This window comes from Conger conger, chromosome 5, assembly GCF_963514075.1.
Source record: "Conger conger chromosome 5, fConCon1.1, whole genome shotgun sequence".
Taxonomy (NCBI): Eukaryota; Metazoa; Chordata; class Actinopteri; order Anguilliformes; family Congridae; genus Conger; species Conger conger.
The window spans coordinates 17,023,518-17,049,558 of NC_083764.1; the positions used below are offsets into that span (position 1 = coordinate 17,023,518).

The window sequence follows — 26,041 nt, forward strand, 5'->3', positions numbered from 1 at the left end:
ACTGATGCTGTTTTGCGCGAGTGAATGATTGCATAATATCCCTTCTCCCTTTGATGTAGTTTATGGATACATTTACATATGACCTAAATCTCATCCTTTCAATGCACTTCTATCTGCCAGGAATAGATGGATCAGTTGCAGTATCTGCAAGAACACGGCACCATGGTTTAATGACAGTACTTGCATGTGTAAATAGAGATGTAGAAAGCTTGAGTGTAAGTGGCTTCTGACCAAATTAGAAGTTAATCGTCTTGCACGGGGCAATACTCTATCTGATTATAAACACCCTTTCATACTGTACATAAAAAAAACTTGCAGCGCTTCCTGTAGTGCCAATGGTTTGAATAAATTCTTCATGAACATAGCCCAGCCAGCGACACAGTGATATGGTTACTATGCCTTTGTCCCCCCTCAGTGAGACTACAGCTACTACCACTTTATCACATTTAGAGATGATCTCCTTTGAGACCTTCACCAAATTGTTTAATTGCTTTTAAATCACTCCTTGCATGCTTGGTGCTGCCCTACTAAACTAAAGAGCTTCTTTAGATTATAGCTACATCATTATACTTGCTTTCCACCAGCTTAGTTCCCCTGCCTTTAAAATAATTAAACAATTGTTAAAAAAAAAAAAAAAAAAGGTTCTTAACAATTACACCTTGAATTACATCTTGACCAATTTCAAGCCTTCATATTCTGTCCAAAATACTGGAAAGGACGAATGAACTTTCTAATCAGTCTTATTAATGAATTTCAGTCTGAGCCTTTTAATGGCTGTTGATTCCAATTGACTTCATAGTACTCAACGTGTGATCTTTAAAAATATAATTTCTGATTCATGTAAAGTAAAATTTGGTGGTCCTCAGAAAATAAGTGAACTAAAACTGATCCCTATTCACATTAGGCCCAGGAGGATATTATCCAGATGTATGATACTGACTGTTGTTGTTGTTATGCTGATGATACTCAGCTGTCCAATCCCTTAAGCCCTTCTTTCTCCCAACTTTTAAGCTTTAGAAATGGCTTAGCCAGAAATAAATCATGGCTGTTTTCCTGCTTTTAAATACTGATGAGATTGAGCTGCTAATTGTAAGACCAGCCAAACACCAGCATCTGTTTGAAAGTTTGAATATGGCCATTGATTGCTGTAAGATATCAGAGCCCTACAGTCTAAAATCTTGGTGTAATCTTTTATTGGTTCCTTTCATTTGTGGAAGTTTAAGGACGTTGCGCTGATACCCCATTTCCCACACGGTGACACATATGAGTCTCTTTCCTATAGATGAGCTATGCCATATGTGACTAAAGGGGCGATGGTTGACTTCTATTTTCTACTAAAACGGAACGTCTGTGGTTTATCAACTTGTGCTGAAAATTTCCCTTGCATCTGTGACATCTTTTTCACTTCTGTACAAATTTTTTAAAATCTTTCCAACGACCATTAAAAATCTTCAACTTGTTAGGATTCTGGTTGTGGCATTTCAAACAAACTACAATAACCAAGACTCTTATTCTGTGTTCCTTCCTTGCTGCCCGTACAAGCTAGAGCTCACTTCAGAATACTTCTTTGAGCATATAAACCCTTTCATGGATTAGCACCACCCCACCTCTTTGATCTTACACTATACAAGCCAGCACACACCCTGAAAATCAGTTCCAGAGCAAAATCTGAGCATTCCATTACCTTGCTCCCTACCTCTGAAATGCTCTTCCCAAATCAATTAGGAATGTAACTTCTGTTAATATTTTCAAAACGATACATTTTTTTCACTCTCCTACAGCCCACCATGACGGATTTCATCTTCCAGTTGTACCGCCCTTAACTGTTATATCTGTTCATTATTAGTTATCCCTTATGTTATCTTCTTTTTTTTTTTAATGTAGTGTGTTGAGACGTTTGGGAAATGCACTTTAAATAAACGATGACTTTCAGGTGAAAGGTATAAATGAATGTTTTGTGCGATTATATTTGTCGTAATCATCCCTCTTGTTTCCGCCGTCTTCCGAGTTGCTGAGGCGTCTATTTTAGTCACTAATTACAGGTATCGCACTGTGGTGCAGCGTCTGACCTCCTGCAGACTCCTATTATAGATGGGACAGCAAGGACCTGCAGTACTGTGCATGCAGCATAAGCATTCAAAGGACCCAAGTTAATATGGAGAGTGAATTAAGATTGTTTAAACATAACGTTCTTTTGAGAAACTGTCTTATCTACAAATAAAGTGAACAAGGAAATTAGAAGCCACATATAATTTCATTATATGGGCAACATGGCTCAGGCAGTAAGAGCAGTCGTCTGGCAGTTGGAGGGTTGCCGGTTCGATCCCCCGCCCGGGCTGTGTCGAAGTGTCCCTGAGCAAGATACCTAACCCCCACATGCTCCTGACGAGCTGGTCGGCGCCTTGCATGGCAGCTAATCGCCGTTGGTGTGTGAGTGTGTGTATGAATGGGTGAATGAGAAGCATCAATTGTACAGTGCTTTGGATAAAGGCGCTATATAAATGCCAACCATTTACCATTATAAGTAGGCCTATAGACCAGCCAAACACCAGCATCTGTTTGAAAGTTTGAATATGGCCATTGATTGCTGTAAGATATCAGAGCCCTACAGTCTAAAATCTTGGTGTAATCTTTTATTGGTTCCTTTCATTTGTGGAAGTTTAAGGACGTTGCGCTGATACCCCATTTCCCACACGGTGACACATATGAGTCTCTTTCCTATAGATGAGCTATGCCATATGTGACTAAAGGGGCGATGGTTGACTTCTATTTTCTACTAAAACGGAACGTCTGTGGTTTATCAACTTGTGCTGAAAATTTCCCTTGCATCTGTGACATCTTTTTCACTTCTGTACAAATTTTTTAAAATCTTTCCAACGACCATTAAAAATCTTCAACTTGTTAGGATTCTGGTTGTGGCATTTCAAACAAACTACAATAACCAAGACTCTTATTCTGTGTTCCTTCCTTGCTGCCCGTACAAGCTAGAGCTCACTTCAGAATACTTCTTTGAGCATATAAACCCTTTCATGGATTAGCACCACCCCACCTCTTTGATCTTACACTATACAAGCCAGCACACACCCTGAAAATCAGTTCCAGAGCAAAATCTGAGCATTCCATTACCTTGCTCCCTACCTCTGAAATGCTCTTCCCAAATCAATTAGGAATGTAACTTCTGTTAATATTTTCAAAACGATACATTTTTTTCACTCTCCTACAGCCCACCATGACGGATTTCATCTTCCAGTTGTACCGCCCTTAACTGTTATATCTGTTCATTATTAGTTATCCCTTATGTTATCTTCTTTTTTTTTTAATGTAGTGTGTTGAGACGTTTGGGAAATGCACTTTAAATAAACGATGACTTTCAGGTGAAAGGTATAAATGAATGTTTTGTGCGATTATATTTGTCGTAATCATCCCTCTTGTTTCCGCCGTCTTCCGAGTTGCTGAGGCGTCTATTTTAGTCACTAATTACAGGTATCGCACTGTGGTGCAGCGTCTGACCTCCTGCAGACTCCTATTATAGATGGGACAGCAAGGACCTGCAGTACTGTGCATGCAGCATAAGCATTCAAAGGACCCAAGTTAATATGGAGAGTGAATTAAGATTGTTTAAACATAACGTTCTTTTGAGAAACTGTCCAACACTTGTCTGTATGCCCAGGAAAGGTTTGGTTTGTCATGTCATCCTGGGTTTATATCATTTCCCCGCTTATTTTACTTTTGCCTGTAGACTATAAAGTCTGCTGAAAATAGAAAGGCCTTTAACATAAGATGCTCACACTCTTTTAAACTGCACTTTAGAGCTGGTGGCTTGAGGCAGCTTGACGTTGCTTTCACATTTACCTCATAGCTGGGTTCTGGTCAGCGTGGGTGGCTTGTGAACTTCTGAATTTCCTGACCATGAAAGTTTTTCAGTCTGGTATATCTGGCTCTGCGCTCTCTTAGCCATGCAAATCCTGACACGGACACAACCGCCACACTTTTTTTGCCGCCAGAATGTGTCCCATCTGCTACAGTTTCCGTTGTGTTTTTAACCCACTGCGTGAATTAAAATGCACACTCACAACCAGATTAAAATTGAGAGATTTATTAAATTACAGAAAGTATTCAACATATAATCTCAAGACAAATGTTCAACTACAAACAATGTATGTTACAAACAGATGAGTGCAGTCGCAAAAGATGTGAATGAAAGAAGACTCCAAACCACAGCTTGTTCCTGCCAGGGTACTCCCAAGAAAACCAAGACCGATGTTAAAGAAAAAAGATATTCCAAAAACCCAGGGATGACACCCCAAAACCAAACATCCGATCCAGACACAAGACTCCAGATGCCAACTCCCAAAAGACAGGCCCACATTTTATGTAGTTTAAAGAGGGAAGGGTGCCCCCTCTTCTCCTGGAATATGTATACTACATGAATGGTTAGGGGTGAATGCCTGGTCTGTTTGGGTGAGGCCAAGATAAGGGGTAGAAGGGGAGGTCAGACAAGCACTGGCTTGTCTAAAAGCTCAAAACCATGCTTATTAAAGAAGCCTCATGTTGGAAGCAGGGCTAAGCACCAGATTCATGGTTTTAGTGTCTTTCTAATGAGACTAAACATGAATATGTTGGGAGATAAATCAGCTTAGCTATTGAATACCTGTACAAAAAAAATAAAATTTCTTCTGCTTTTAACAACAGAGGTGTAGGCTGTAGGCAATAATTGTCCAACCAGCAGTGAATCTCCAAATTCAAGTGTGACAAGGCCAGTCATACCATGCTAAATGCCTCTAAAAATGTTAATTTTCAAACTGGCAGAGCTCAAAAGCAATTATTGACATAAACATTTGAGACTTTTAATTGATGAGTGGTATTCATCCTTAAAATAAAAAGGAAACCATGATCCTTGATCCATGCATTCTGTAATTGTAATATTGTGTGGACTGAGCAAGTTTGCCATAACAAATTATATTAGCCCCTGTTCCACCTCAGGAACCTTATTCAGAACTCAGGAACACAGGGCATGTGCCCTATCCCCTTTTTTAGTTCCTGCTCCCATGGTACTGCTTTTCTAAGGTCTGTGAACTATTGGGGTGGGTCTTGCAGTACTGAACATTGCTGATTTGTCAAATGGATGAACTGGGCATCGATAATGCATCATGCTACTGGGACAAAAATAAATAAAACTGAAGCAGGGTTACAAAGAAATGAAAGACCATAACAACCGGAGTGACTCAAATAGACGGACCAGTAAATGGATCTGAACCAATAGATGCAGTTCATGGCCAGAGACTCTCCTAATTTGCATAATCTTCATGGTTCTTAATGTGAGGTGGCAAAGCAAACACAAAAGTGCTCCAGGAACCCTTTTAGTCCCTGTTGTGGATAGTTGCTCTCTGCTTTTGTTGGAAAAGGGCCTATGTCCACTCTTTTGAAGGTGATAGTCTAAAAACTAGATATTTAACAGGGTGCAGACCAGGCCCAGGAGTAGCAGGAGCATGAGCGGCCTGGTCACATGACTAGCACTCACTGATCCTGATTTGGTGAATATGATCCGACCCTCCACAGCTGCATAGACCCGCTTCATGTCCGAGATGTAGTCGCCAACAACAGCAATGTCCAGGTCACCTGGAAATAAACCACCCAACATTATCAGTTTCCTCTCATAGTCTGACCTCAACAATCTTGAACAATAATACACTGTCTTATCTACAAATAAAGTGAACAAGGAAATTAGAAGCCACATATAATTTCATTATATGGGCAACATGGCTCAGGCAGTAAGAGCAGTCGTCTGGCAGTTGGAGGGTTGCCGGTTCGATCCCCCGCCCGGGCTGTGTCGAAGTGTCCCTGAGCAAGATACCTAACCCCCACATGCTCCTGACGAGCTGGTCGGCGCCTTGCATGGCAGCTAATCGCCGTTGGTGTGTGAGTGTGTGTATGAATGGGTGAATGAGAAGCATCAATTGTACAGTGCTTTGGATAAAGGCGCTATATAAATGCCAACCATTTACCATTATAAGTAGGCCTATAGGCAAGACATGTCTCAATAACACTTATTGGAAAACCTGTATTTTATCATTGTGAATTGTATAGCACTGTTAATATGAATTTCAAATGAATGTAAATGAACATATTTGATCTTATTGCATAATCCAACAGCTGTTGATGACCCAATTTGCAGTTTTGGCAATTAGCCATTTATCATTTGAAATGAGAAACAATCAGGCTGTACTTCAGGTTTTTCTTTTAAAGCCGAACAAAAACAACCTCAGGGTGTTGGGAGTATCTGAAAAACAGTTGAGTACTTATGTTTTGGCTAAATTACTTACCACTGTCATGTTTGAGCTTCTCATCCGAGATCATGGAGTACCCATCACCTCCATCAGCCAGGTAGGATGGCAGGACCAGTTTATAAGTCTTGTCAGCATCCAGGGGTTCGTAGCGGGGCACTCGACACTGGGTACAGAGGAGACTCAAACTTGCCACACGTTCGCCTGGGGGCTTTGACAGGTCCAGTTCAACACGGATCCCTGTGAGGCGGTAAGGTCATTTAAATGAACTAGAAGCACACTTTTTCTGTTTTCCTGTAGTATAAAGTTCTGTAGCATACTAGGTCTACTTCTGCTATTAATGCAATGTTGTTCCCTATGTCTTACCAAAATTCAACATGACTTGCAAATAGGAAAAAAAGAGAACAACATAGATCATTTCTTTCTAATCCTGTGACAGTCCCGTGTTAGAGCCAGTAACATTCAGTTCCTCTGTCTTAGAACTGCTCCCTCCCCTCCCAAGGAGAAAGTTTTAATTTGATTACCGGACACCTGAAGGAACTCGCCAGTGCCACTGCCATGTCTCTTTACAGAATGCTCAAAGGCGTTTCTCAGGGTCGATCCCTTCAGCTGCACTAGATCGTAAGTGCCCCCAAACGGTAAGACGGAGATAAGGTCCGCCATCGTGATGGAACCTAAAAGGCATCGCATCAGAGAAAAGGACATTCATTTAGAGTTCCACATTTTGTCGCTCTCCGGCCGTGCTGCCTCGTCCCAGGTGAGAGCCCACGCACCGTTTCGGCTGCGCTCATCGAGAGGAGCACGTATAGACCCGCTGTTCAGGATGCAGGCGCTGACGTGGTTCCACTGAACCTCATCTGCGTACTTGAGATTATGGTGAATCTACAAGAGGCATAGAAAGCACAGAGCGTTTCCAAAACTTGTCAGCAGATTCAGAGCGATTCAGATGCGATGCTGGTAATCTTTACAGGAACAAACAAGTTCAGGAATTGGCCAGGTTTACAGAACATGACTAAATGATTGCCATGACAGTGCAAAGGGACAAAGCATTATTTGATTGTTTGGGACACATATTTGGTATTTCCAAATGTACACACAAATTAAAACCGTCACTTTCCACAATTTCACAAATACTCAATTAAAGGGAGGATACATCTCTCTGGTTGCCACTGGTAACATTAGTACTTGTACAAAAGGTGCAAAGGTCAGCACAGCAGGAGTGCACAGTCACTGGTTAACAAAATGGTCTGCTTTTTGCATTCCCTCACTCACCATTGCATCACATATTAGGTTTCCCAGGTTACACTCTCTGAAACGGCACTCTTCAAAAGTGCCATTCAGATACACCAGAGTGTTTCCCACATACTGAGACGAGTAATTTGCCAGGCTCTTCTTCCATTCTTCCACATCTGCACGGACATCTGGATCTGCAAATAAAGAAGAACAGGATACCACCACTGGTCACCCCGAGAGGTGCTATCACCTCCAACCTGGGGCCTGCATTCATAAAATAATCAAGCAACTGAATTATATAAATCAAGCTGCTAATAGTTGAGATTTTAAATTCCCAATACCAATTCACAATTTTTTAGAAATGGTCATTTTCAGTAGAACAAAATATCTCTTCTAGAATATATTTTTATAATTATTCTTAAAAAGCTATTGAGAGACAAAGCAGTTTAGTAATCAAAGACAACCCTGGTGTAAAATCCAGCTATTACTTGCTTGAAATTTCAGCTACCAGCTCTTTCAAAACATAGCTTGAGCTGCTCAAACCATGTTGAGTATGAACCTGGTCTAAATGGTCAACCAGCTACCATCTGCTTCAAAACCTAGAGTGAGCTGTTTTTTTCAGCAGAAAAGATTTGCCCGTAGGCCTTGCCAGGTAAAAACTGACAACTCAAAGTGTGACCTGACAAAGCCTCAGGGGGAAAACCTCTATATATGAAATGAAAATATGCTGCACTGAACAAGGAAGCGAGAGAGATGGCTGGTCCTAAACCGCAGTCACGCCATTTTGAACTTCCTCAAGTTCAGTATGAAATGCACCCCATAAATGGACAGTAAACTTAATCTAACAACACCTGGTGCCAAATTCATACAGCGTGACTCAGGGTTTGCAGACCCTGGAGGTGTTTGAACAAAACAAATGTACCTTCTGTACCATTAAATATTGAAAGCCGCCTGAATGCATGTTAATGCTACTTACCTTCTGGTACAGTGCTATCAAGCAGGATTGGGTTCCCTGTTGATGCCACTACACGACCTGCCTCATCAAAGGTCACCTTTAAGGAGCCCAGGTACTTCCCAAAGGCATAGGCCTGGACAACCGGAACATCATAGCCATGTTCTGACTGCACCATAAAGGGGTATGGGCCTGCAGGAACCTCTTGCGATGGGGGTGTCCCTTCAATCATAGACAGGATACAAGTTTGGTGAGCGTTAAACTTTGATTTCAGTTACACAGAGACAAGGGAATATTTGGGAATTTAACCTGATTGAAATTTTTTCCATTGATTTTTCAAATTGCAAACCTGACTTTCAATAAATCTGAGCTCTTTATAAAACTTCCATCCATCCATCCATCATCACCCGCTTATCCGGAGTCGGGTCACGGGGGCAGTAGGCAAAGCCGGGTATTCCAGGCGTCCCTCTCCCCAGCAACGCATTCTAGCTCCTCCTGGCGGATCCCGAGGCGTTCCCTGGCCAGGAGAGATATATAATCTCTCCAGCGGGCTCTGGGTCTCCCTCGGGGTCTCCGCCCAGTTGGACGAGCCCGGAAAACCTCCAAAGGGAGGCGCCCGGGAGGCATCCTGATCAGATGCCCGAACCACACCATCTTTATAAAACTTCTTTAGCCAAATAACAAGAAACCTCTTTAACTGTGACTTTCTTAATATAGTGTTGTGTTGTGTTTGCCCCCTTCCTGATTTCCTCTATTATAGCACATTTGTCACACTGAATGGTTTCTGATCTTTATACCAAATGTCACATTAGACCAAGAGGCCCAGAGTATACACAAAACAATTAAAGAATTTGGTGAAATCTGCCAAACATCTGTTTCATCTGCAACAACTCTAGAATGCTGGCCTTATATGCCTTATTGGCCTTACACTGTCCAATCTTTGTGTTATTTTTTTACCAATTCTAACCTTTTTTTCTTGTTTGCCAGTTTCAGAAGTGGAATTTTCTTCAAAAGTCTGCCTCGATTCCTGGAGTCAGATATTTGGCAGGTACTGTTCAATGAATCTGCCAACTGAGGACTTGGCAATCACCTAGCCTTCATCTCAAAGCAACAATTGACCGGCCACTTTCTAGAGAAAGCTATGCCTTTTTTGCCATATTTAAAGCAAAATTGAACTTATGTACTTGATACAGCACAATTGTTTTCTGCACTTAATATAATTGGAGTGGTTTCTCTAGTACCAAATTAACATATTAGCATGATTACTTAAGGATGTGGCAACAGTAACACTTCTCAGTGGTTCCAAACTTTCAAATGGTAGTGTAGCCTATTGCCTATTGCCCATTCCATTAGTTATTTAACTGACACTTTTTATCCAAAGTGAATGTGTCGTCCTGTGTCTCGGTTTCATAGTTTGTTTGCCGGCTCATCTGCTTCTGTGTATTTTCTAGTTCCGTGTTCCGTTTCGTGTTTCTTCGTTTAACCTGTTCCCTAGCCACTCCCAGCGCACCTGATACGTGTTTCCAAATATGTAATGAATCTCATTGTGCCTTGTTATCTGTGTATATAGTCTGTCTGTCCTCCTGCTCTTTGCCATATTGTTATGTGCCCTGCTTCGTGCCTGTCGGCAAGTTTCCAGCAGTTTCTCCTGTTTCCATCTCACACCCTGTCTCCAGCCCTCTCTCTCCTCTCCAGCTTCCAGCTGTTTATTACACTGTAATAAACCTACTTATTCTGCCATGTCTCAGTCCACGCTTGGTTCTGATTGCCTGTCCTGTGACAGAATGACAGCTTGCACTGATTCCATTCTCACAATCCAGCTGCATATTTTACTGAAGCAGTCTAGTTGAAAAACCTTGTTCAACGATACACTGGTAACACATCAGCTGGGAAATTAACCTACAGCCTTTGCTTTGCAAATTCAGTTCCCTTACATCAAAACAGTATCTGCCAAATGTAAATAGACTTGCATTTCTGAGCTTACAACCAGGATCGCAGGGGAGCAACTGGGGCCCTGGAAATACATTGTAACAAATATTACAAAATATATTGGGGTGGGGCTCTCAATATAATTTTTCCCAGGCCTGAGAATTCACAACTGCGACCCTGCCTACAACTGATTCTTCAAGAGGTTTCTGACTAAATCAAATACATAAATGAGATTGAAAACAGATCTTTCTTACAGAGAAAAGCCAAAAGCTTTTTGGGTAGAAGTATTGGCACCAGCGGCACAAAACCTTGACTGGCAGCCAATGGTGGGCAGCCCCATTGTTTTCTGTGGTTTTAATTATTTGACCTGTCTTTACTGCCATGGTGGACATTCAAAGCTAGCAAATGTAAATTAACAAAGTTAATGCAACAATGCTTTGTAAATAAACAATGCCTCCAAATAGCACAATGCAGAAATATATTGCTTACTTTCCTTTCTTATGGAAATGCTACAATAACAGTCACCATGTAGTGAAATCAGCCCAGTCATCTGTGCTAAATGAGTAGTACAGGCTCTGGTTTTCACCAGAATTGTGTTCTAAAATCCTAGTAGAGCTACAAGGAGGTAAAAAGGCAAGAGGAATCAGAGATGAAGCTAATAAGCCTTAAGCATAATTATTTGTGTCCATGACCACAATTCAGTCAACATCTGTCCTGAAATTAAACTTACAGACAAATGCATATTGTTTTTTTGTTTTTGTTTTTTTCTTCTCCACAGATGCAGTTTAGTGAGCTAATTTTGGTGATCACTAGAAGTTGTCAAACCATGTTTGAGGAGGTAAAAACAAATGCTGGTATTTCTTCTTAAATTAAGATTAACCAGATTTATTGAATCCAATCTCCTGTCTAGCTCTCATCCATATGGAATAAAAAGAAACACTTGAAAGGGAAGGAAGTTGGAGCAAATCTTCAGAGAGCCTGAGAACCATTCCATGCCAACTCAGTTCTGCTGAATAAAGCCAACCTGCCAATTTATCCCCTGTCCAAAGTGAAACAGGCTTCTTCTTGGAAAAGACTGACCCAGTACTGCAAGACCCACTGCTTGCAAATAATTTTTGCCTGCCAGACTCACTAAAAACACCAATTGGCTTCAAACTACTTTTTAAAGTAACATAGTTATTTATTATATTTGTCTTCATACAAGCCTAATGGAAGAGACAAGTTCAATGTCTTTTTTGCTAACAATAAATTCTAGTATTGCATGACTAAGCCTGTAATGACAAATAATATCTGTTTCTGGTAACCCAAATGGAGATACCCTTGTACGGAAGAACTGCAGTAACACCTCCCCCCAACCACAGTTATGAGTTATCTAGTGACCTAGATATGTAGATATGTCAACAGCTAATCGTCTGTTGTGGCTTTGATGACCTTAAATGAAAATATGTTGTGTACTGTGTGGGGAGGCTAGAAAGTAGGCTAACATCATTATCAAAGCTACCTATCTGTAGTACTCGCAAGTAGCAAGGTAGCAAGCCAGCTAGCTAACAATGTACCCTGCTGAAAAAAACAGCTCGAGCTGGGTTTTGAAACAGCTGGTAGCCGGCATTTCAAACTGGTCATAGCTGGATTTTACACCAGGGTCCTGCAGCTAGTAGATGATTAGCCTACTTCAGTCTGTCAGTCTGTCATGTTACACATATCTGTGTGCAGGTAAATCTGAGCTGCTTTATTTTAATTTTTTGAGTGCTTTTTAGGAACAAGAACCAGAAGAAGATTTCACACAGAATGTGAAGCATACCAGTGTATAGAAATGTGTTGGTGTGTCCTCCAATCACCACATCTACTCCCTTTACTTTCTTGGCAATTTCTTGGTCGGTAGCAAAGCCAGAGTGGCCAAGGGCAATGATCTTATTAATACCCATGGTGACAAGCTTGTCTACCTGGATTTGCAGAGCGGTAATCTCATCCTCAAACATCAAGTATGGGCCTATGGAAGCAAGGACAACACACAGTTACACATAGTACTCTGGACAGCAGTATAAACAAAGCATGTTCATTTGGCATATGGACATTGGACTCTTTTTTTAGATGACACAGCCTTAAAGAGCAACTCATCTGTATCTGCAAAACACCATTTGAAGTTATGTCACTGGAATATAACTCTTTCCTACTATTAAAGTGAGTCTTGGTGTTTTTAATCTGGACTATGCTATGAAATGGTGAATATGTATTTTTCATGTCAAGTCATGTTGACAATATTTAAAACATAACTCAAGATTAGGAAGCCTCCCTTACTGCACATGTTCTGAATCAATTCTCTACAACTGGAGAAATAAGATTTATAAATGGACGGCATCACTTTTTTGGGCGAGGTTCTGTACATTTTCTTTGTTGTGGATGTGAGAGAAAATCGACAATATACAAAGAGAATGTGCACTTCACATGTGTTTCAAATTACTTGTAATGAAAATAAGTGTGTTTAAGCAGAACATCCTATACCAGGAGCCATTCTTTAGGTAAAGGTAGCATGTTAGTTTATGTTTGAGTTATCACAATAACATTTGAGATAAGAAAATAGAAAGAAAGCTATTAGAAGATACAGTAGGTGAGACGGCACCCGGCAAGTCAATGCCTGAAAGGAGTGCCTCTCCTTGACATAACCACCCCATCTGGCACCAACAATCATTCCATGGTCAAAATAATTTAGATCACATTTCTTCCCTATTCTGACATTTGGTCAGCTGAACCTCTTGACTATTTCTGCATGCTTTTATGCATTTAGTTGCTGCCACATGATTGGCTAATTATTCATATTATAGATAAAAGTACAGTGTTTCACATACGCACATGCAAGTGTTTAACTTGTGTATGTGTGAGTATTTCGTATTTATGCATGCAAGTGTTTCGCATTTCATATGTACTGTATGTGTGTGAGTGTTTCACTTGTGTGTGTCTAAGTATTTCATATGTACTGTAGGTGAGTGTTTCACTTTCGACACACCTGAAGACATGGCAGTGACAAGGCAGCGTATGTATTTTCCGACATGTCATGAAGTGTTTGTGTGTGTAATTTACTTTTTGCAAATGCTTTGTAACTACAAAGCACACATTTAGCAATATGACAAAACTGAAATAGCCTATCCAACAAACTGTCTGCACAAACCAGCTGTTTAGTCTATAGCAGTTTACAGGTTACACTAGCCTAGTCACGGGGTGTGTCTTGTTATGGACATTTTGAAATTATGTGTCACTGGAGACAGAGGAAGTGGGCAATGAATGAAATTATACGTGAAGTTGTGGAGACCTGGGACAATTGTAACACATTTTGCTCCAACATGTACATGCATGAGTCAATGAGTGTTAATGCTCATAACTTGTTCATTATTCAGGTGAATGACTTTAGAATACGTTTACCTGGCATTGACAAAGATGGTGTTTCCCTTGTAGTATACCCTACCACTGCCACCTTTTCAGAGTTTACATCAAATATCTTATAGGGCTCGTAGTAGCCGGCTAACTTTGGAGCCAGGGTCTGCTGTGGCCTAATGTTAGCACTGAGAATGCTGCAATTCACCTCCTGTAGAAAAGGCTTGAGCAGACCATCCACACCATTATCAAACTCATGGTTTCCCAATGCCTGCAAGAAGAACATAAAACACTTATTCTTACAACAAAAGCAATGTTGGTTAAAACAACATAATACAATATTGCAACAGGGCAAAATGATCTGTCAAATTATAAAATACATTTCTAAACAAATATAAAAATATAAAACAAAAAATACATGGTAACTTACAGCAGCTAAAATAGTCTATCAATGAGGCCTCAAATGAAGGATTATGGAAAACGAAACTCTCTATTCATAATCCTAATTTTGACTAGTCCATTGCCAAACACTATGCAGGCAGGACATGGTTCTTCCCCACATGCCTTATGCTTTGTAGAGCGTGAGCGACCCTCTTAACGAGGTGGAGACTAATTCAATTACTTCTCAAAAAAGATGCATATTGTATTTTACATTTACAATTAATTTTTAATTAAGGTAAACATTACTTGATTTAACTTATTTTTTATTAGTTTCAAATTATATGTATGGAAACATCAATCGTTCAGATTCTTGGGGCTGGCCATAGATGCCTGGCATTCAGCAGCTGCTGATGTTCTTTATTCTGATTTCAGATGTTTGATTTGAATTGTGTTATATTCAGATGTTTGATTTAATCTTTGTTATATTCCATGGCCTAGAGGGTGGGAGGTGTGGGGAGAAGTTGGTGTACATAGTGAGGGGAGAAATACATTGTGGAAATGTCTGGCTTTTTCTAAATAAAATATTTAATCAAAAAAAAATTTATCAACGAAAAGTTGATGGATTGATTAATTGATGTTTCTGGTTACACATGGGTACTGAATGCTAAGTGATTTTACACAGATTGGAGTGATTACGTTTCCTTTTTCTTTCTGCCTGTACAATATTGCATACTTCTGGGGCGACCTGTAGTGTAGTGGTTAAGGTACATGACTTGGACCCGCAAGGTCGGTGGTTGCTCATTTCCATTTCTGTATATTTTCTTTTCATTGACTTTTCCTATCAACCAGCAACAACACTATCTCATTTTATTCTCTTATGTTATTTGGCCTTCACAGCTTAATTATACATTTAGTGGCCGAACTCTACAATGTATTGAATAACACCAAGCTTGCAGTCCCCCTAATAACCCTTGTCCAGGCTGGTCAGAGACCTGGAACCTTTGTTAAAGCATGTCCTGCCCATTCCCATTCAGGTGCTTTGTATATAAATCCCCCATCCTCCATTTATTTCTATAACAATAAAATTGCTGCTACCTAGCCCACGTGTACATTAAGGTATACTAAGGAGTAATATTAGCCTTGTTCTTTGGAGTCTCCAGTTTCCCTTGTGTAATGAATGGTTAACCCTTTGCCTCACCAGTGGGATGCCTCCGTGATCTTGCATGCATAAACGACTTTGGATTGGCCAAAGCAAATGTTGTACATAAGCATAACAAATGTAGTTCAAATGGCTAATTTTGCTAATATATACAGCACTGTGCAAAAGGACAAAAGTCTTAGAGATCCTAGATTTTTGAATATAAATTTGGTCTCAGGTGTTTCTTTTTCTCGCCATTAGTGTATCAGTACAAAAAAGCAAATATCTACAAAATTGAGATTTCCAACCAATAATTTCCCCCCCAAAAAATGTATGTTACAGATATGTTTTTATTTTTTATTAAAATAAGTAAAGTAACATTAATCAATATACCACTTTTCTGATAAAAACCTGATCGCGACTGTCTGGAATTACCTGGACAGTTAAAAGAAAGTGAGACAGCCAAATTCTGCAGAAGAACTGTGGCAAGTCCTCTGATATGTTGCCATTTTATACATAGTTGGCTCCAGAATTATTGGCACCCTTAATAAAAATGAAGAAAATGGCTGCATATAATAAACAACACAGACAAGTTACTGTATGTATAAACATATGGGAGCACTATATACTTCTATTTCAATACTGTTTCAATGTTTTTTTAAGTAATTTTCTGAAAACCATATGGCTTGGTTGCAAACTTTCCAGGAAGAGGACGCAAGTGCACGTTGTGCCCACGGACAGTGAGGAAGATGGTGGCAGGCCATTAAGAACCAAATAATCAGTTTGGTTGCAGCTTGGGGTCACCAAGTCTCAAAAAGAACCATAAAATGGCACCTCCATATCAACAAACTCAGTGGAAGGGTGGCAGGAAGACAGCCCATACTGAGCACAATAAACAAAAAGTCTGAGGATACTAACTAGAATGGATTGTTTTCATTATTCATCAAGGGCTAACACAATTAAGATACTCCATTTATACTTCATTATATACTTGTGTCTGCCTTTAGCCTTGATTACCACCTTCACTCTGCTCCAACATAAGCAACACCCCATCTTCCATTACATCCCAGCACATTCTCAACACAACACATAGATTATATGTTGATTTTGCTTGATGTTTGACCTTTTCCTTCTTCTGCTGCTCACAGATTTGTTTCGTTTCAGGTCTTGTGTATCATATAGGTCAGGAGGATCATAATTATAGTCCTTGACAAATATTGAAAACAACCTGCTTTGATAGTGTCTTCAGAATTTTGTTGCCCATTGTATGCATATTGTACCCATGGAAAGTTTCAACAATGGGGGCTTTACATCTCTTTGTTTGGCACATAAAACGTCCTCAAGCATCAAAAAAGTCAGAAAAAAAACGGATAAGAAAAGATTTCTATAAATACTTGTCCCCATAGTTTGCATTCATGGGAAGCTTCCACTGTGAAAAATTTAGGAATGTTTAGCTATTCGTTTTGGTATAGCCTATTAAGCCTCTTTAAAATATGTTCTTGTTAAACGTCGATTATCTGTGCCATATTAATAAAATTAATTATTTTGTTTAAAGTAGCCTACTACACAACCACATTGCGTGTATCGTGGTATTAACAAATGGCACACATGAGAGACGAATACAGCGCACATCAGTAACTACAGTAAGCGGGCGTACGTAAATTAATAAATCGTCTACAAGTGGTGTAATGGAAATACAGGCGACACCAGACAGACATAGCCTTCGTTTTGTACACTACCCACGTCATTTCCCCCAAAAAAGTTAACTTCCCAGAAAGGACCATTAGTTCTTACCATTGCGTCATATCCCAGCTTATTCATAAAATAAGCCGCTTCAGCACCCTTGTAATAATTGAACCAAACAGTGCCCTGAAATTGGTCGCCCGCATCCAATAGCAACACATTCCGCTCTCGGCTCCTGATGTCCTTGATTTTGGTGAATCTCCTGGCCACTCCAGCGAAGCAAGAACCTTTTGTACACGCGCCAGATCGTGCGCTGGTCTCCTCAATTCGTGCATGAGCATCGTTGGTGTGAAGCAGTGTTAGTTCCAAGCGCGCCGCAGAAGCATATTTACTAATGCAGAAAAGCAACGAGACAAAAATGACCGGCGACAGCTCAGTAGACCCCCGTCCCATTTCTCTGCGAATATGACAGCGCAAACTGTAAGAAAAATTCCTACAGTTCAACGCTAAATTAACAGACTAAGTAGGCGTGGGCTTAGAAGGGGGTGTTCATTTTAAGCGCCATTGTCATTCGTATTCATTCTGCGGTGCTATGTCGCTCACGCACTTTGTGTACGCAGTATTGCCTTGGGCTACACACCCTGGAATATTAATAAGCGGGACATTTGCCTGTTAACTTGAAAAGTAACTCTGGTGTCATGCTATGGTTAATTCTCATACCGGTTCCCCAGTGGCTGGACACGAATGCTGTCTGATCCATGCATACCAAGATTTTGTTTACATTGGTTTCGTATATATAAAGATTCCAGTTTTCTTCTGGTCTTGAAAGTTTTACTAGCCTACGTAACGTATGCAATTGAATTGTCGTGGTGAAATCAAGGATAGCTTACATTAAAAGGCACTTTCGAAAATCAGTTTTGGTTACTAAATAGGAACAAATTGAATTTTCTTATGCTCGAGCGATGTTAATCAAAAACATTTATTCGTGAATTGTGTTTTTTTAAATGCAGCTGACAATGATTTGGAAAGTTTCAATAGCCCAGATGTTCATTCGATTTCAAACGTTATGTACAGTAGGCCTGTAGCCAACAATATTAATTCAAAACTGAGCTTGTCCTGCTTGAATTACCGTAGGCCTATGGTTCGAACAAGACAGTGTATTACCATCATTGTTGTCACGAGGTCATCAGTGCCATCATAGATTACACAGAAAGCTCTGGCTTTTAGACTTTGACCATTCATTGAACCTCATCCTACTACCATTTACTACAAATCAGGATTTGCAGCACCCACAGACGGCCAAAGCCTTTTTTGTGCCACACATGTCCTCGTTCAGCCTCGTTTTGATTGTTAAATTAAATCTCTACACACCAACAGGATTATGGACACAAGAGAGCTGGATAAGGATGCCAGTCCCTCCCCATTCCTCTCACCACAGGGTGTGGGTTGTTGTTCTAATATTCAAAAGACAAACTGGAACACATTATTCAATGGGGACTAGTTATTTTGTGCTCTGTGTCTGTTTTGCTTGCCTGGGCTGATTGACTTACGCATAGCTAATCATCGTAAACTAAACCACTACATTCTAACAAAGTAAGGGGATGCTGGAGAAAGATTTCTGATCAGCTATCTGAACTTTACTCAAGACACAAAGACTATACCACTATACCACAGTCAAAATGTGGCCCCTGGGTATTACTATGAAAACATTTATAGACATTTTAAGGAGATTTAATTCCTATATATCCAACGGCATATGATATGAGTTATAAAATGTGACCAAGGCAAGGGGCTTGTTTTTTCTTTAAAAGACAAAAAATGCTTGATGCATCAAACCAAACATCTCTCCTAAGCTCATTTCTCCTTTAGGATAACCTACACTCAATCCTTGAGCACAGTTTCGACACCTCACTTTGCATTTTCAAGCCACTGAAATGCAGAATCCACACCACAATGGACGCAAAGCATAATTACACTGTATAAACACTGCAGTTCATCCCAGTACTAAACATGTCTGATATACTGTATTGTGGCATTTCCAATTATATATATATTTTTTTGCCAGATATAATATTTTTGTTCAAAACAAGTGATATACATATGTCGTATGCTAAACACCAGGAAATTAAAGACAGATGGGACTCTTATCCGTGTGTCTGGAAAGCCAAGTTAATAACATGTCTGACTAGCTGCATGACCAAAATCAGAGATAAGTGCTACCATGCCTCCTCCTTCCCACTTGTAATCAGAGAGAAATTCCGAGGTGGGACAGCCCCTGCCTCTCACTCGTCTAAATATTTGTTGGACGAATGTGTTACTAAAGACGAAATCACTTCTAGCTAAGGATAACAACGTTCTTTTGAATTTCTTTTGAATCAGGGAGCGTTGTCGCGGTCACCTGCTACGAGCCTTCGCTTTCACTGCACTTCACCGTACTTACTAGCGACCCAGCCGAGCTAACCCCACTACACACATTACACTGTTCTCACTGAACCTGTGATTTCTAAAACACCTTCAGGTATGTGCAGCACTTGAATGACCTAAAACCCAAACTCAACTCCTGCTGCTTTTATCTCTCTTTTGCAGAAAACTTTCTCACTTCTCTGCTGTGGACCAGTTCAGTTCTACATTACATTACATTAATGGCATTTGGCAGGCACTCTTATCCAGAGCGACGTACAGTTGATTAAACTAAACAGGAGACAATCCTGCCCTGGGTTATTGTTTGAAATATAATCTTTCCAAACTGTTCAGCTGGGAGTTGTAACACAGCTGAAAAATTAGTTCTCTAAACAAATCTGAGGCTAAGACCCATTCTGAACCCTTTCAGAGTTCCCACCTCCAAGCCTGTTGAACAAAGCCTCCTGACCCTGTGGTAGAGATAAATTAGTCACATGAGACTGTGCATCATGTGAGAAAAACACATTCTCAACAGCCTTCCACAAACACAAAGATTAGAAACAAATATGTCACCGTGTACAATTGCAGTACATGCTGTATCAGTAATTAAATGTACACCAAGTACACTACATGGCAATACATGATAGAATAACAGTACTTAAGTTTATTTTGATTAGTTCACTCATGGTATGTACTGATGCGTTGCAGACCTGCAGTGCATACACAAGGTGGCAGAAGATGTTAGGAAATCAAGCGACTCAATTTACTGCACATCGAGAAACAGCAAAAGAAAGCACGTACACAGTCTACAGCAAATATTCCGGTTGGTGTCAATACTCTACTCTCTAAAATACTGTAAATGAGGGCAATAAAAGGAAGAAGTTAGTAACTTCTCAGATTTGATTTAATATATTAAGCCAACTATCCAATAATCAGACAAAGTGGAAAGGGCATTGGGTCGAGTTGTACTCGATTCAGCTGTAAATTACACTGATGCAGTATGGAACAAATTTGTGGACTAAATGGTTTCAAGTCATCATGTATCAGCATAATTTACAGCTGACTCTAGTCCCATCCCACAATTCTCATAGAGATCCATTCAAATGCAAAGAGGTTTTAGTCTTATCGCTTGTAAGACAACCTGAAAACCAGACTCTGGTCATGGCATGCAAAGGATATGCAACCAAATACAAAACATGACTATTTTATGATTGGACATTGACCTAAATATGTCCCACAGAGAAAATGCTTGCATGCAAGTGTGGGTTTGAGTGAGTGTGGGGGGTGGGTATAGGGGGTGGGGGTTGGCAGTTGATGATGTAACATTTTATCTCTACTAATATTAGATGTGAGAGGATTGATTTCGCAGGAAGTATATTCCTGAAGTGTCCAACCTGATCCCTCCCCGTTCCAACAGATGACTAATGTTTGAAACTGTCAGATATTCCATGTGATGGATGAATTGTATGGAGATGAAGGTGAGCACTTGACTAACCCTGTCCTGGCAATGAAGATAACTGTGGTGTTCCTGTATTATTGCAGCTATATTTCATACACAATACCACAGGCTCCTGGGTGTGTTGTGCTCCCATCGCATTTGTCCAGATCACAAATTCCATTGTCTAATTATACACACAGGAAATTATAAAGTTGATAAAAGAGTGAAATGAACAAGGGCTGAGTTTAACGTTCTCCTGAGGAACTTTCAGCCATTCTCAAAGTCCAAAGGCTGAGCCCAAATTAATATGGATCAGTGGTCCTGTCTGCTGGAGAATTAAACAATTATCCCTTTATCATAAGACCGTGAACAATGGAGAGCAAGAATCCCACTCATGAAAACAAACAATAGCACTGAAAACAAGGATAAGATGAATCACATGCCTTACAGTATAAATTAATACTGAGAGGTGACAATTCCTGTAAGTATTCCATTAAAGAAATGCTGCATTATTTCTTGTCTTTGTAATAACACTGATTTGTTTGTGTTGCCAAATAATCTTTGTGCCCTCAAACCAAACTAAACAATGAATGTTCACTTCACCACGTACAATAAAATGTGACATTTACTGTAAGCAAAAAAAGAGAAAAACTATTAATTCTGCATTGAAAACATTGACCTTAGTAAACAAGAGAGGTTTATATTCATCGGAAATGTTCAGCTTGGAAAAAATAAGGGAGAAAAAAATAAACCACCCTTAAATTATTATTATTATGCCAAATTATAAGGCGTCAGTAAAGTTTGGGCTTGTGTAACATATCCCTGGATCCTTCCTAAAGCATTACCCACCCCAGAGACAGAGAAACTGTCCAATCTGCCTGTCAGGATTTCAGAAACAGTCCACTTTTGAAAGAAACTGTGACAGATGCAAGTTCATCTGTGCCCCGCGATCAGTCTGCCAAAGTCTGTCAAGCACCCTCACTCATTAGAGCAAGGATCAGAAAGCGTCTGCCCGTGTATATAGTCCTTCTGAGAAATGAAGCTAAGGGGCAAAATAAATTAGCAATCCTTGGTAGCATTCTAATAACTTCTGAGAGTGGCATGCTGTTGTGTTACCCTGCCACACCAGTAGAGGGCGTGAACACTATTATTATTTTTTAAGAACCTTTATTTACACAGGGTAGGTTGACCGAGCACACATGCTCTTTTGCAGCAACGCCCTGTTAATGCCCCCCGCCTCCCCCAAGCAACCTAATCTAGGTGCCTTTGTATTGTGGGAGGAAATCGGAGTACCCGGAGGCAACTCACACAGGCACAGGGTGAACATGCCGTTTCTCAGGGTGAGAAAGGCCCTGGCTGGCATACAAACCCAAGACCTTCTTGCTGTGAGGCGATAGTACCATCCACTGTGTCACCTGTAAAGAGACCTTCTGTGCATGCAATGTGTGGAGACGTTTGCGGTACAAGGTGTTCTTGGTGAGATGTTGAATTTTTTTATTTTGAGTTCGAATAAATGAGGAAACCATGCTTGTTCCATTTGGATGAGGACAATTTGTGCAGAAGAAGAAGGAATTTGGTCTTTGGATCTAAGGCCCTGTAAATTGGTCCCTGAAATGATAGATCTAAAGTGATTCTAATGTTGTAGTCCCTCAGTGTTCATGCCCAGCCTAGCGGTCTTGTGGTAGTGACTGGCACCAGTACAGATGGAATGGGTAACAGCCCCGCGATAGACTGTCAAGTGAGGACATTGTAGTCAAGCTTTGTGATTTCTACATTAAACTTTTTTTTGTGCCCAAGAAATCAGGTTCTTTTTAAATGACCAGCTCAGGAAGATGAATTTGACAGGAGAGGTTGAAAAACATGTGACTGCACAATGCCCTGGTGTAAAATCCAGCTATGGCCAGCTTGAAATGACCAGCTATTAGCTGTTTCAAAACATATATTGAGGTGGTCAAACCATGTTGAGTATGGAGCTGGTCAAAACCTAGCTTGAGCTTTTTTTTTCAGCTGGGTGTTCTTCCTCTTGGACATGCCCCTGGAAATACTTCTGGCATCAAGCTTGAGGGAAGGAAAACTGGTGATATCTCCAAGGTTACACTGCATGGCTTACTGGTGCATTAATAACAGCCACTGTGTTCTGGGCTATGAGTGACTAACAGTGAGAAAACTGAAATACTGTATTTATTAGATGAAACAATTACATGTCACAAGTCAGATCATACTTTATGTTGCTCCATACTATTCTGGAAAAGCTTTAAGATTGTTTGAAAGACCGTGTCTGTTCGCCTTAGTACCCCCCCCCCCCCCCCCCTCGCTCCCCCCAATCCCTCCTCTACCACTGACCTGTGGTGAACACATTTTATCTGAAGTGACACCTCACATGGAAAAGTTCAACAGTTCATTCAGGAAAAGGTGTGTATAAAATCTTTTTCATGACATAGGTCAAGTGAGAATGCGTGACTCTGGAGAAGAGCTCTTCTTTTTCAGCCCTGCAACATTTAATAGAGCCCATAGATTGGATATAGTGAGCTGCAAACCAAATAACCCAATGAGACTGTGACCCTGAGTCCTTATCCTACAAAATTACAAGTACATCATTTGAAGATGGCTCTCATTTCCTCTTTTGTTGAAATAAGTTCCATGCCTTTGCATATATTATCACATCAATGTAACACAGATCATTTTCCATTCAGAAGTCAGAAAATGTCAGAAAGCTTTGTCTCATTACCTTAAAGAGAGGGAAAAGGCTACAGTGCCTCAATATCGTGGTTTTAATAACTGCAATTACAATTAAACTGACAGACCCTTGTTCATGGGGGGGGGAGTCAAATTTCACAACCTAGTCAAAAAGATACCTACCATACTGTACAAAATAGTTCACATTCAGAACAGGGACTCTGGAAGCAATGCTAAAAAAATAAAACATTAATATGACCCAAAAAATGTATATACATTTTCACTTTTCAAGTATTCTCCATGTCTGACATATCAACAAGTAGTGAAAAAATGGAAACATATTCCAACTACTCAAACTTTCATGGATTACAGTAGTTCAACGACTCTGGCATCTTGATAGAGAGCCCTCCAAGCAGAAATGTTTTAAAATGGGGTAAAGAACTGCACTCCATGTCAATAGGTAACAAGTAACTATTCAGAGGGTAACAGTACACCCAAACCATGCCAGGACAATGCACCGACACACCAGTATTTGAATCCTTCTTTCCATAATTTGTCCACTAAATATAGATTAAACACAGGCATCTGAGACAGGTGATTGTCTTAGAAATCAGCAATAACATACAATTGATGCTATTTAACATTGTTCACCATGTCATTTTAAGGCATGTTTAAAACTACCACTGATTCAAAAAATAAAACAACAACTGCTTGTCCTTCTCACTCTGGTACCGCACTGTGTTTCAATGGAATAAACATGATCTGCGGTCTGGTATGAAATACTGACTGCTAAAAAAAATAAAAAATAAAAAATCTGAATGTATACTGTTTTTATCCCAGAAGACGCTGAATCTCTTGTGGTACTACAAATTCTGTGTGGTACGGCATTTGCTTCCAGCAAACGGACAGATTATTAGTGGAATTGTGGATGGAAGTGATGGACAGTGCTTTCAAAAGACCACTGCAGTCAAACACTCACTTGCCCCGCAGACCTTAGAGTTGGGTCTGAACATGACAGATAGCTCTATTTTTCATCCCTGAATAATTCACCACTGTTGTCCTGATTAGATTTCCATACAATCTGTGTGTATTTGGCCACTGTTGGCCTGCTGTTGAATTATAAAAAGCAAAAAGGTGAGATTGGTGGCCATTTCTTGTGCATTAAAAAGTGAATTTGAGACATGATTGAATCAGTAAAGGGTACTGTGATAAATAAAATGTAACTTGTCTGATTGTTAAGAAAATTATTTTTGCTAATGTTATGCAAATATTCAAGCAAACATTTCAATGGGCAAGATGCCTGATCTAAGTGACTTTAACCATGGTATTATTATAGGAGCTCAGTGTAGGTCCAGCATCTCAGGAACAGCTGCCTTCCTGAGACTTTTACACACTACAGTCTGAGTTTACTGAGAAAGTTACAATACACAGTTCTGTGACTAAACACACCTTCTTAATGAGAGGTCAAAGGACAATGGGCAGACAGATCAAGCTAAAGGAAAGGCCACAAATACATAAATAGCAGCATTTTACAACAGTGCCTTGAAGAATGGCATCGCTGAGTTTACAACACACTGAAGCAGATAGACTGCAGTAGCAAGTCACCATGCTAGGCTCCAATCATTTCAGCTAAGTACAGGAAGATGAGGCTACAGTGGGCACGTGATTGCCAAAATTTTATGACTGAAGATTAGAAAAATGTAATCCGGTCTGATGAATCTCGATTTCCACTGCAGATGGTAGGGTCAGAATTGGACATAAAAAGCATGAATCCATGGATCCATCCTGCCTTTTGTTCATGCGACAGGCTGCCATACTGGTGTAAAGAATGTTGTTTGGCATACTAAATTTGACTACTTTCGTTCACATAACAATAATTTGTCCCTAACATTATGGTGCTCTGAAATGATTAGAAATCTAGTATTTGTGGAATACTAGATTTCTAATCATCAAGAGAAAATATATGCGGTGTGTCCTTGTCCCAAACATTATGGAGTAATGTATATAATGTCCTTTCATGTTAATACTAGAAGAGCATAAAATGCAGAAGTAAAATAAAATAAAATCCCCACCAATTAAAAGTATGTTTTCAATATACATTAATCTAATCTGATCCATTGAGATAGAGATGCACACTGTTTCTGGACTATGTAGCAAAACATGATGAATTTCGGCAATAATGAGTGAAACACTTTTATAATCTTTCAAAGAGGATTACAGTATCATTTTAAAAATAGGAAGATAAGAAAATGGCATGAGTCAATGTATAACACTGCTTTACAATTCAAAGTATGAGTATTCATCATAATATGCTTTAGCTATAGCAGAATAATTATGTGAAGAATTGACACATAAATTTGAGATAGAAATAATGGACAGGCCCATAAAATATGTAATAATTATATATATAATATGTAATAATAGCTCAAATGTCAGATGCACAAGGTCAGAGAAAGACATTTTAGTGTCTCAGACTCTCTCTATCTCTCTGTTTTTATTTAATAATAATAATAATAATAATAATAATAATAATAATAATAATTTATTATGAATTATTT

At 39.8% G+C, this 26,041-nt stretch overlaps 1 protein-coding gene across 1 annotated transcript; it reads right to left on the reverse strand.

Moving 5' to 3' along the window:
* Positions 1-4,080: 4,080 nt before the first annotated feature.
* Positions 4,081-17,460, reverse strand: LOC133128675 (snake venom 5'-nucleotidase-like). The gene is made up of 9 exons (XM_061242387.1): positions 17,081-17,460; positions 13,816-14,038; positions 12,200-12,388; positions 8,494-8,691; positions 7,557-7,711; positions 7,058-7,166; positions 6,809-6,958; positions 6,324-6,524; positions 4,081-5,619 (listed from the first exon to the last, which is right to left on the reverse strand). The coding sequence occupies exons 1-9, from the start codon at positions 17,420-17,422 to the stop codon at positions 5,444-5,446; spliced, it is 1,743 nt and encodes a 580-aa protein (XP_061098371.1). The 5' UTR covers positions 17,423-17,460; the 3' UTR covers positions 4,081-5,443.
* Positions 17,461-26,041: the final 8,581 nt, after the last annotated feature.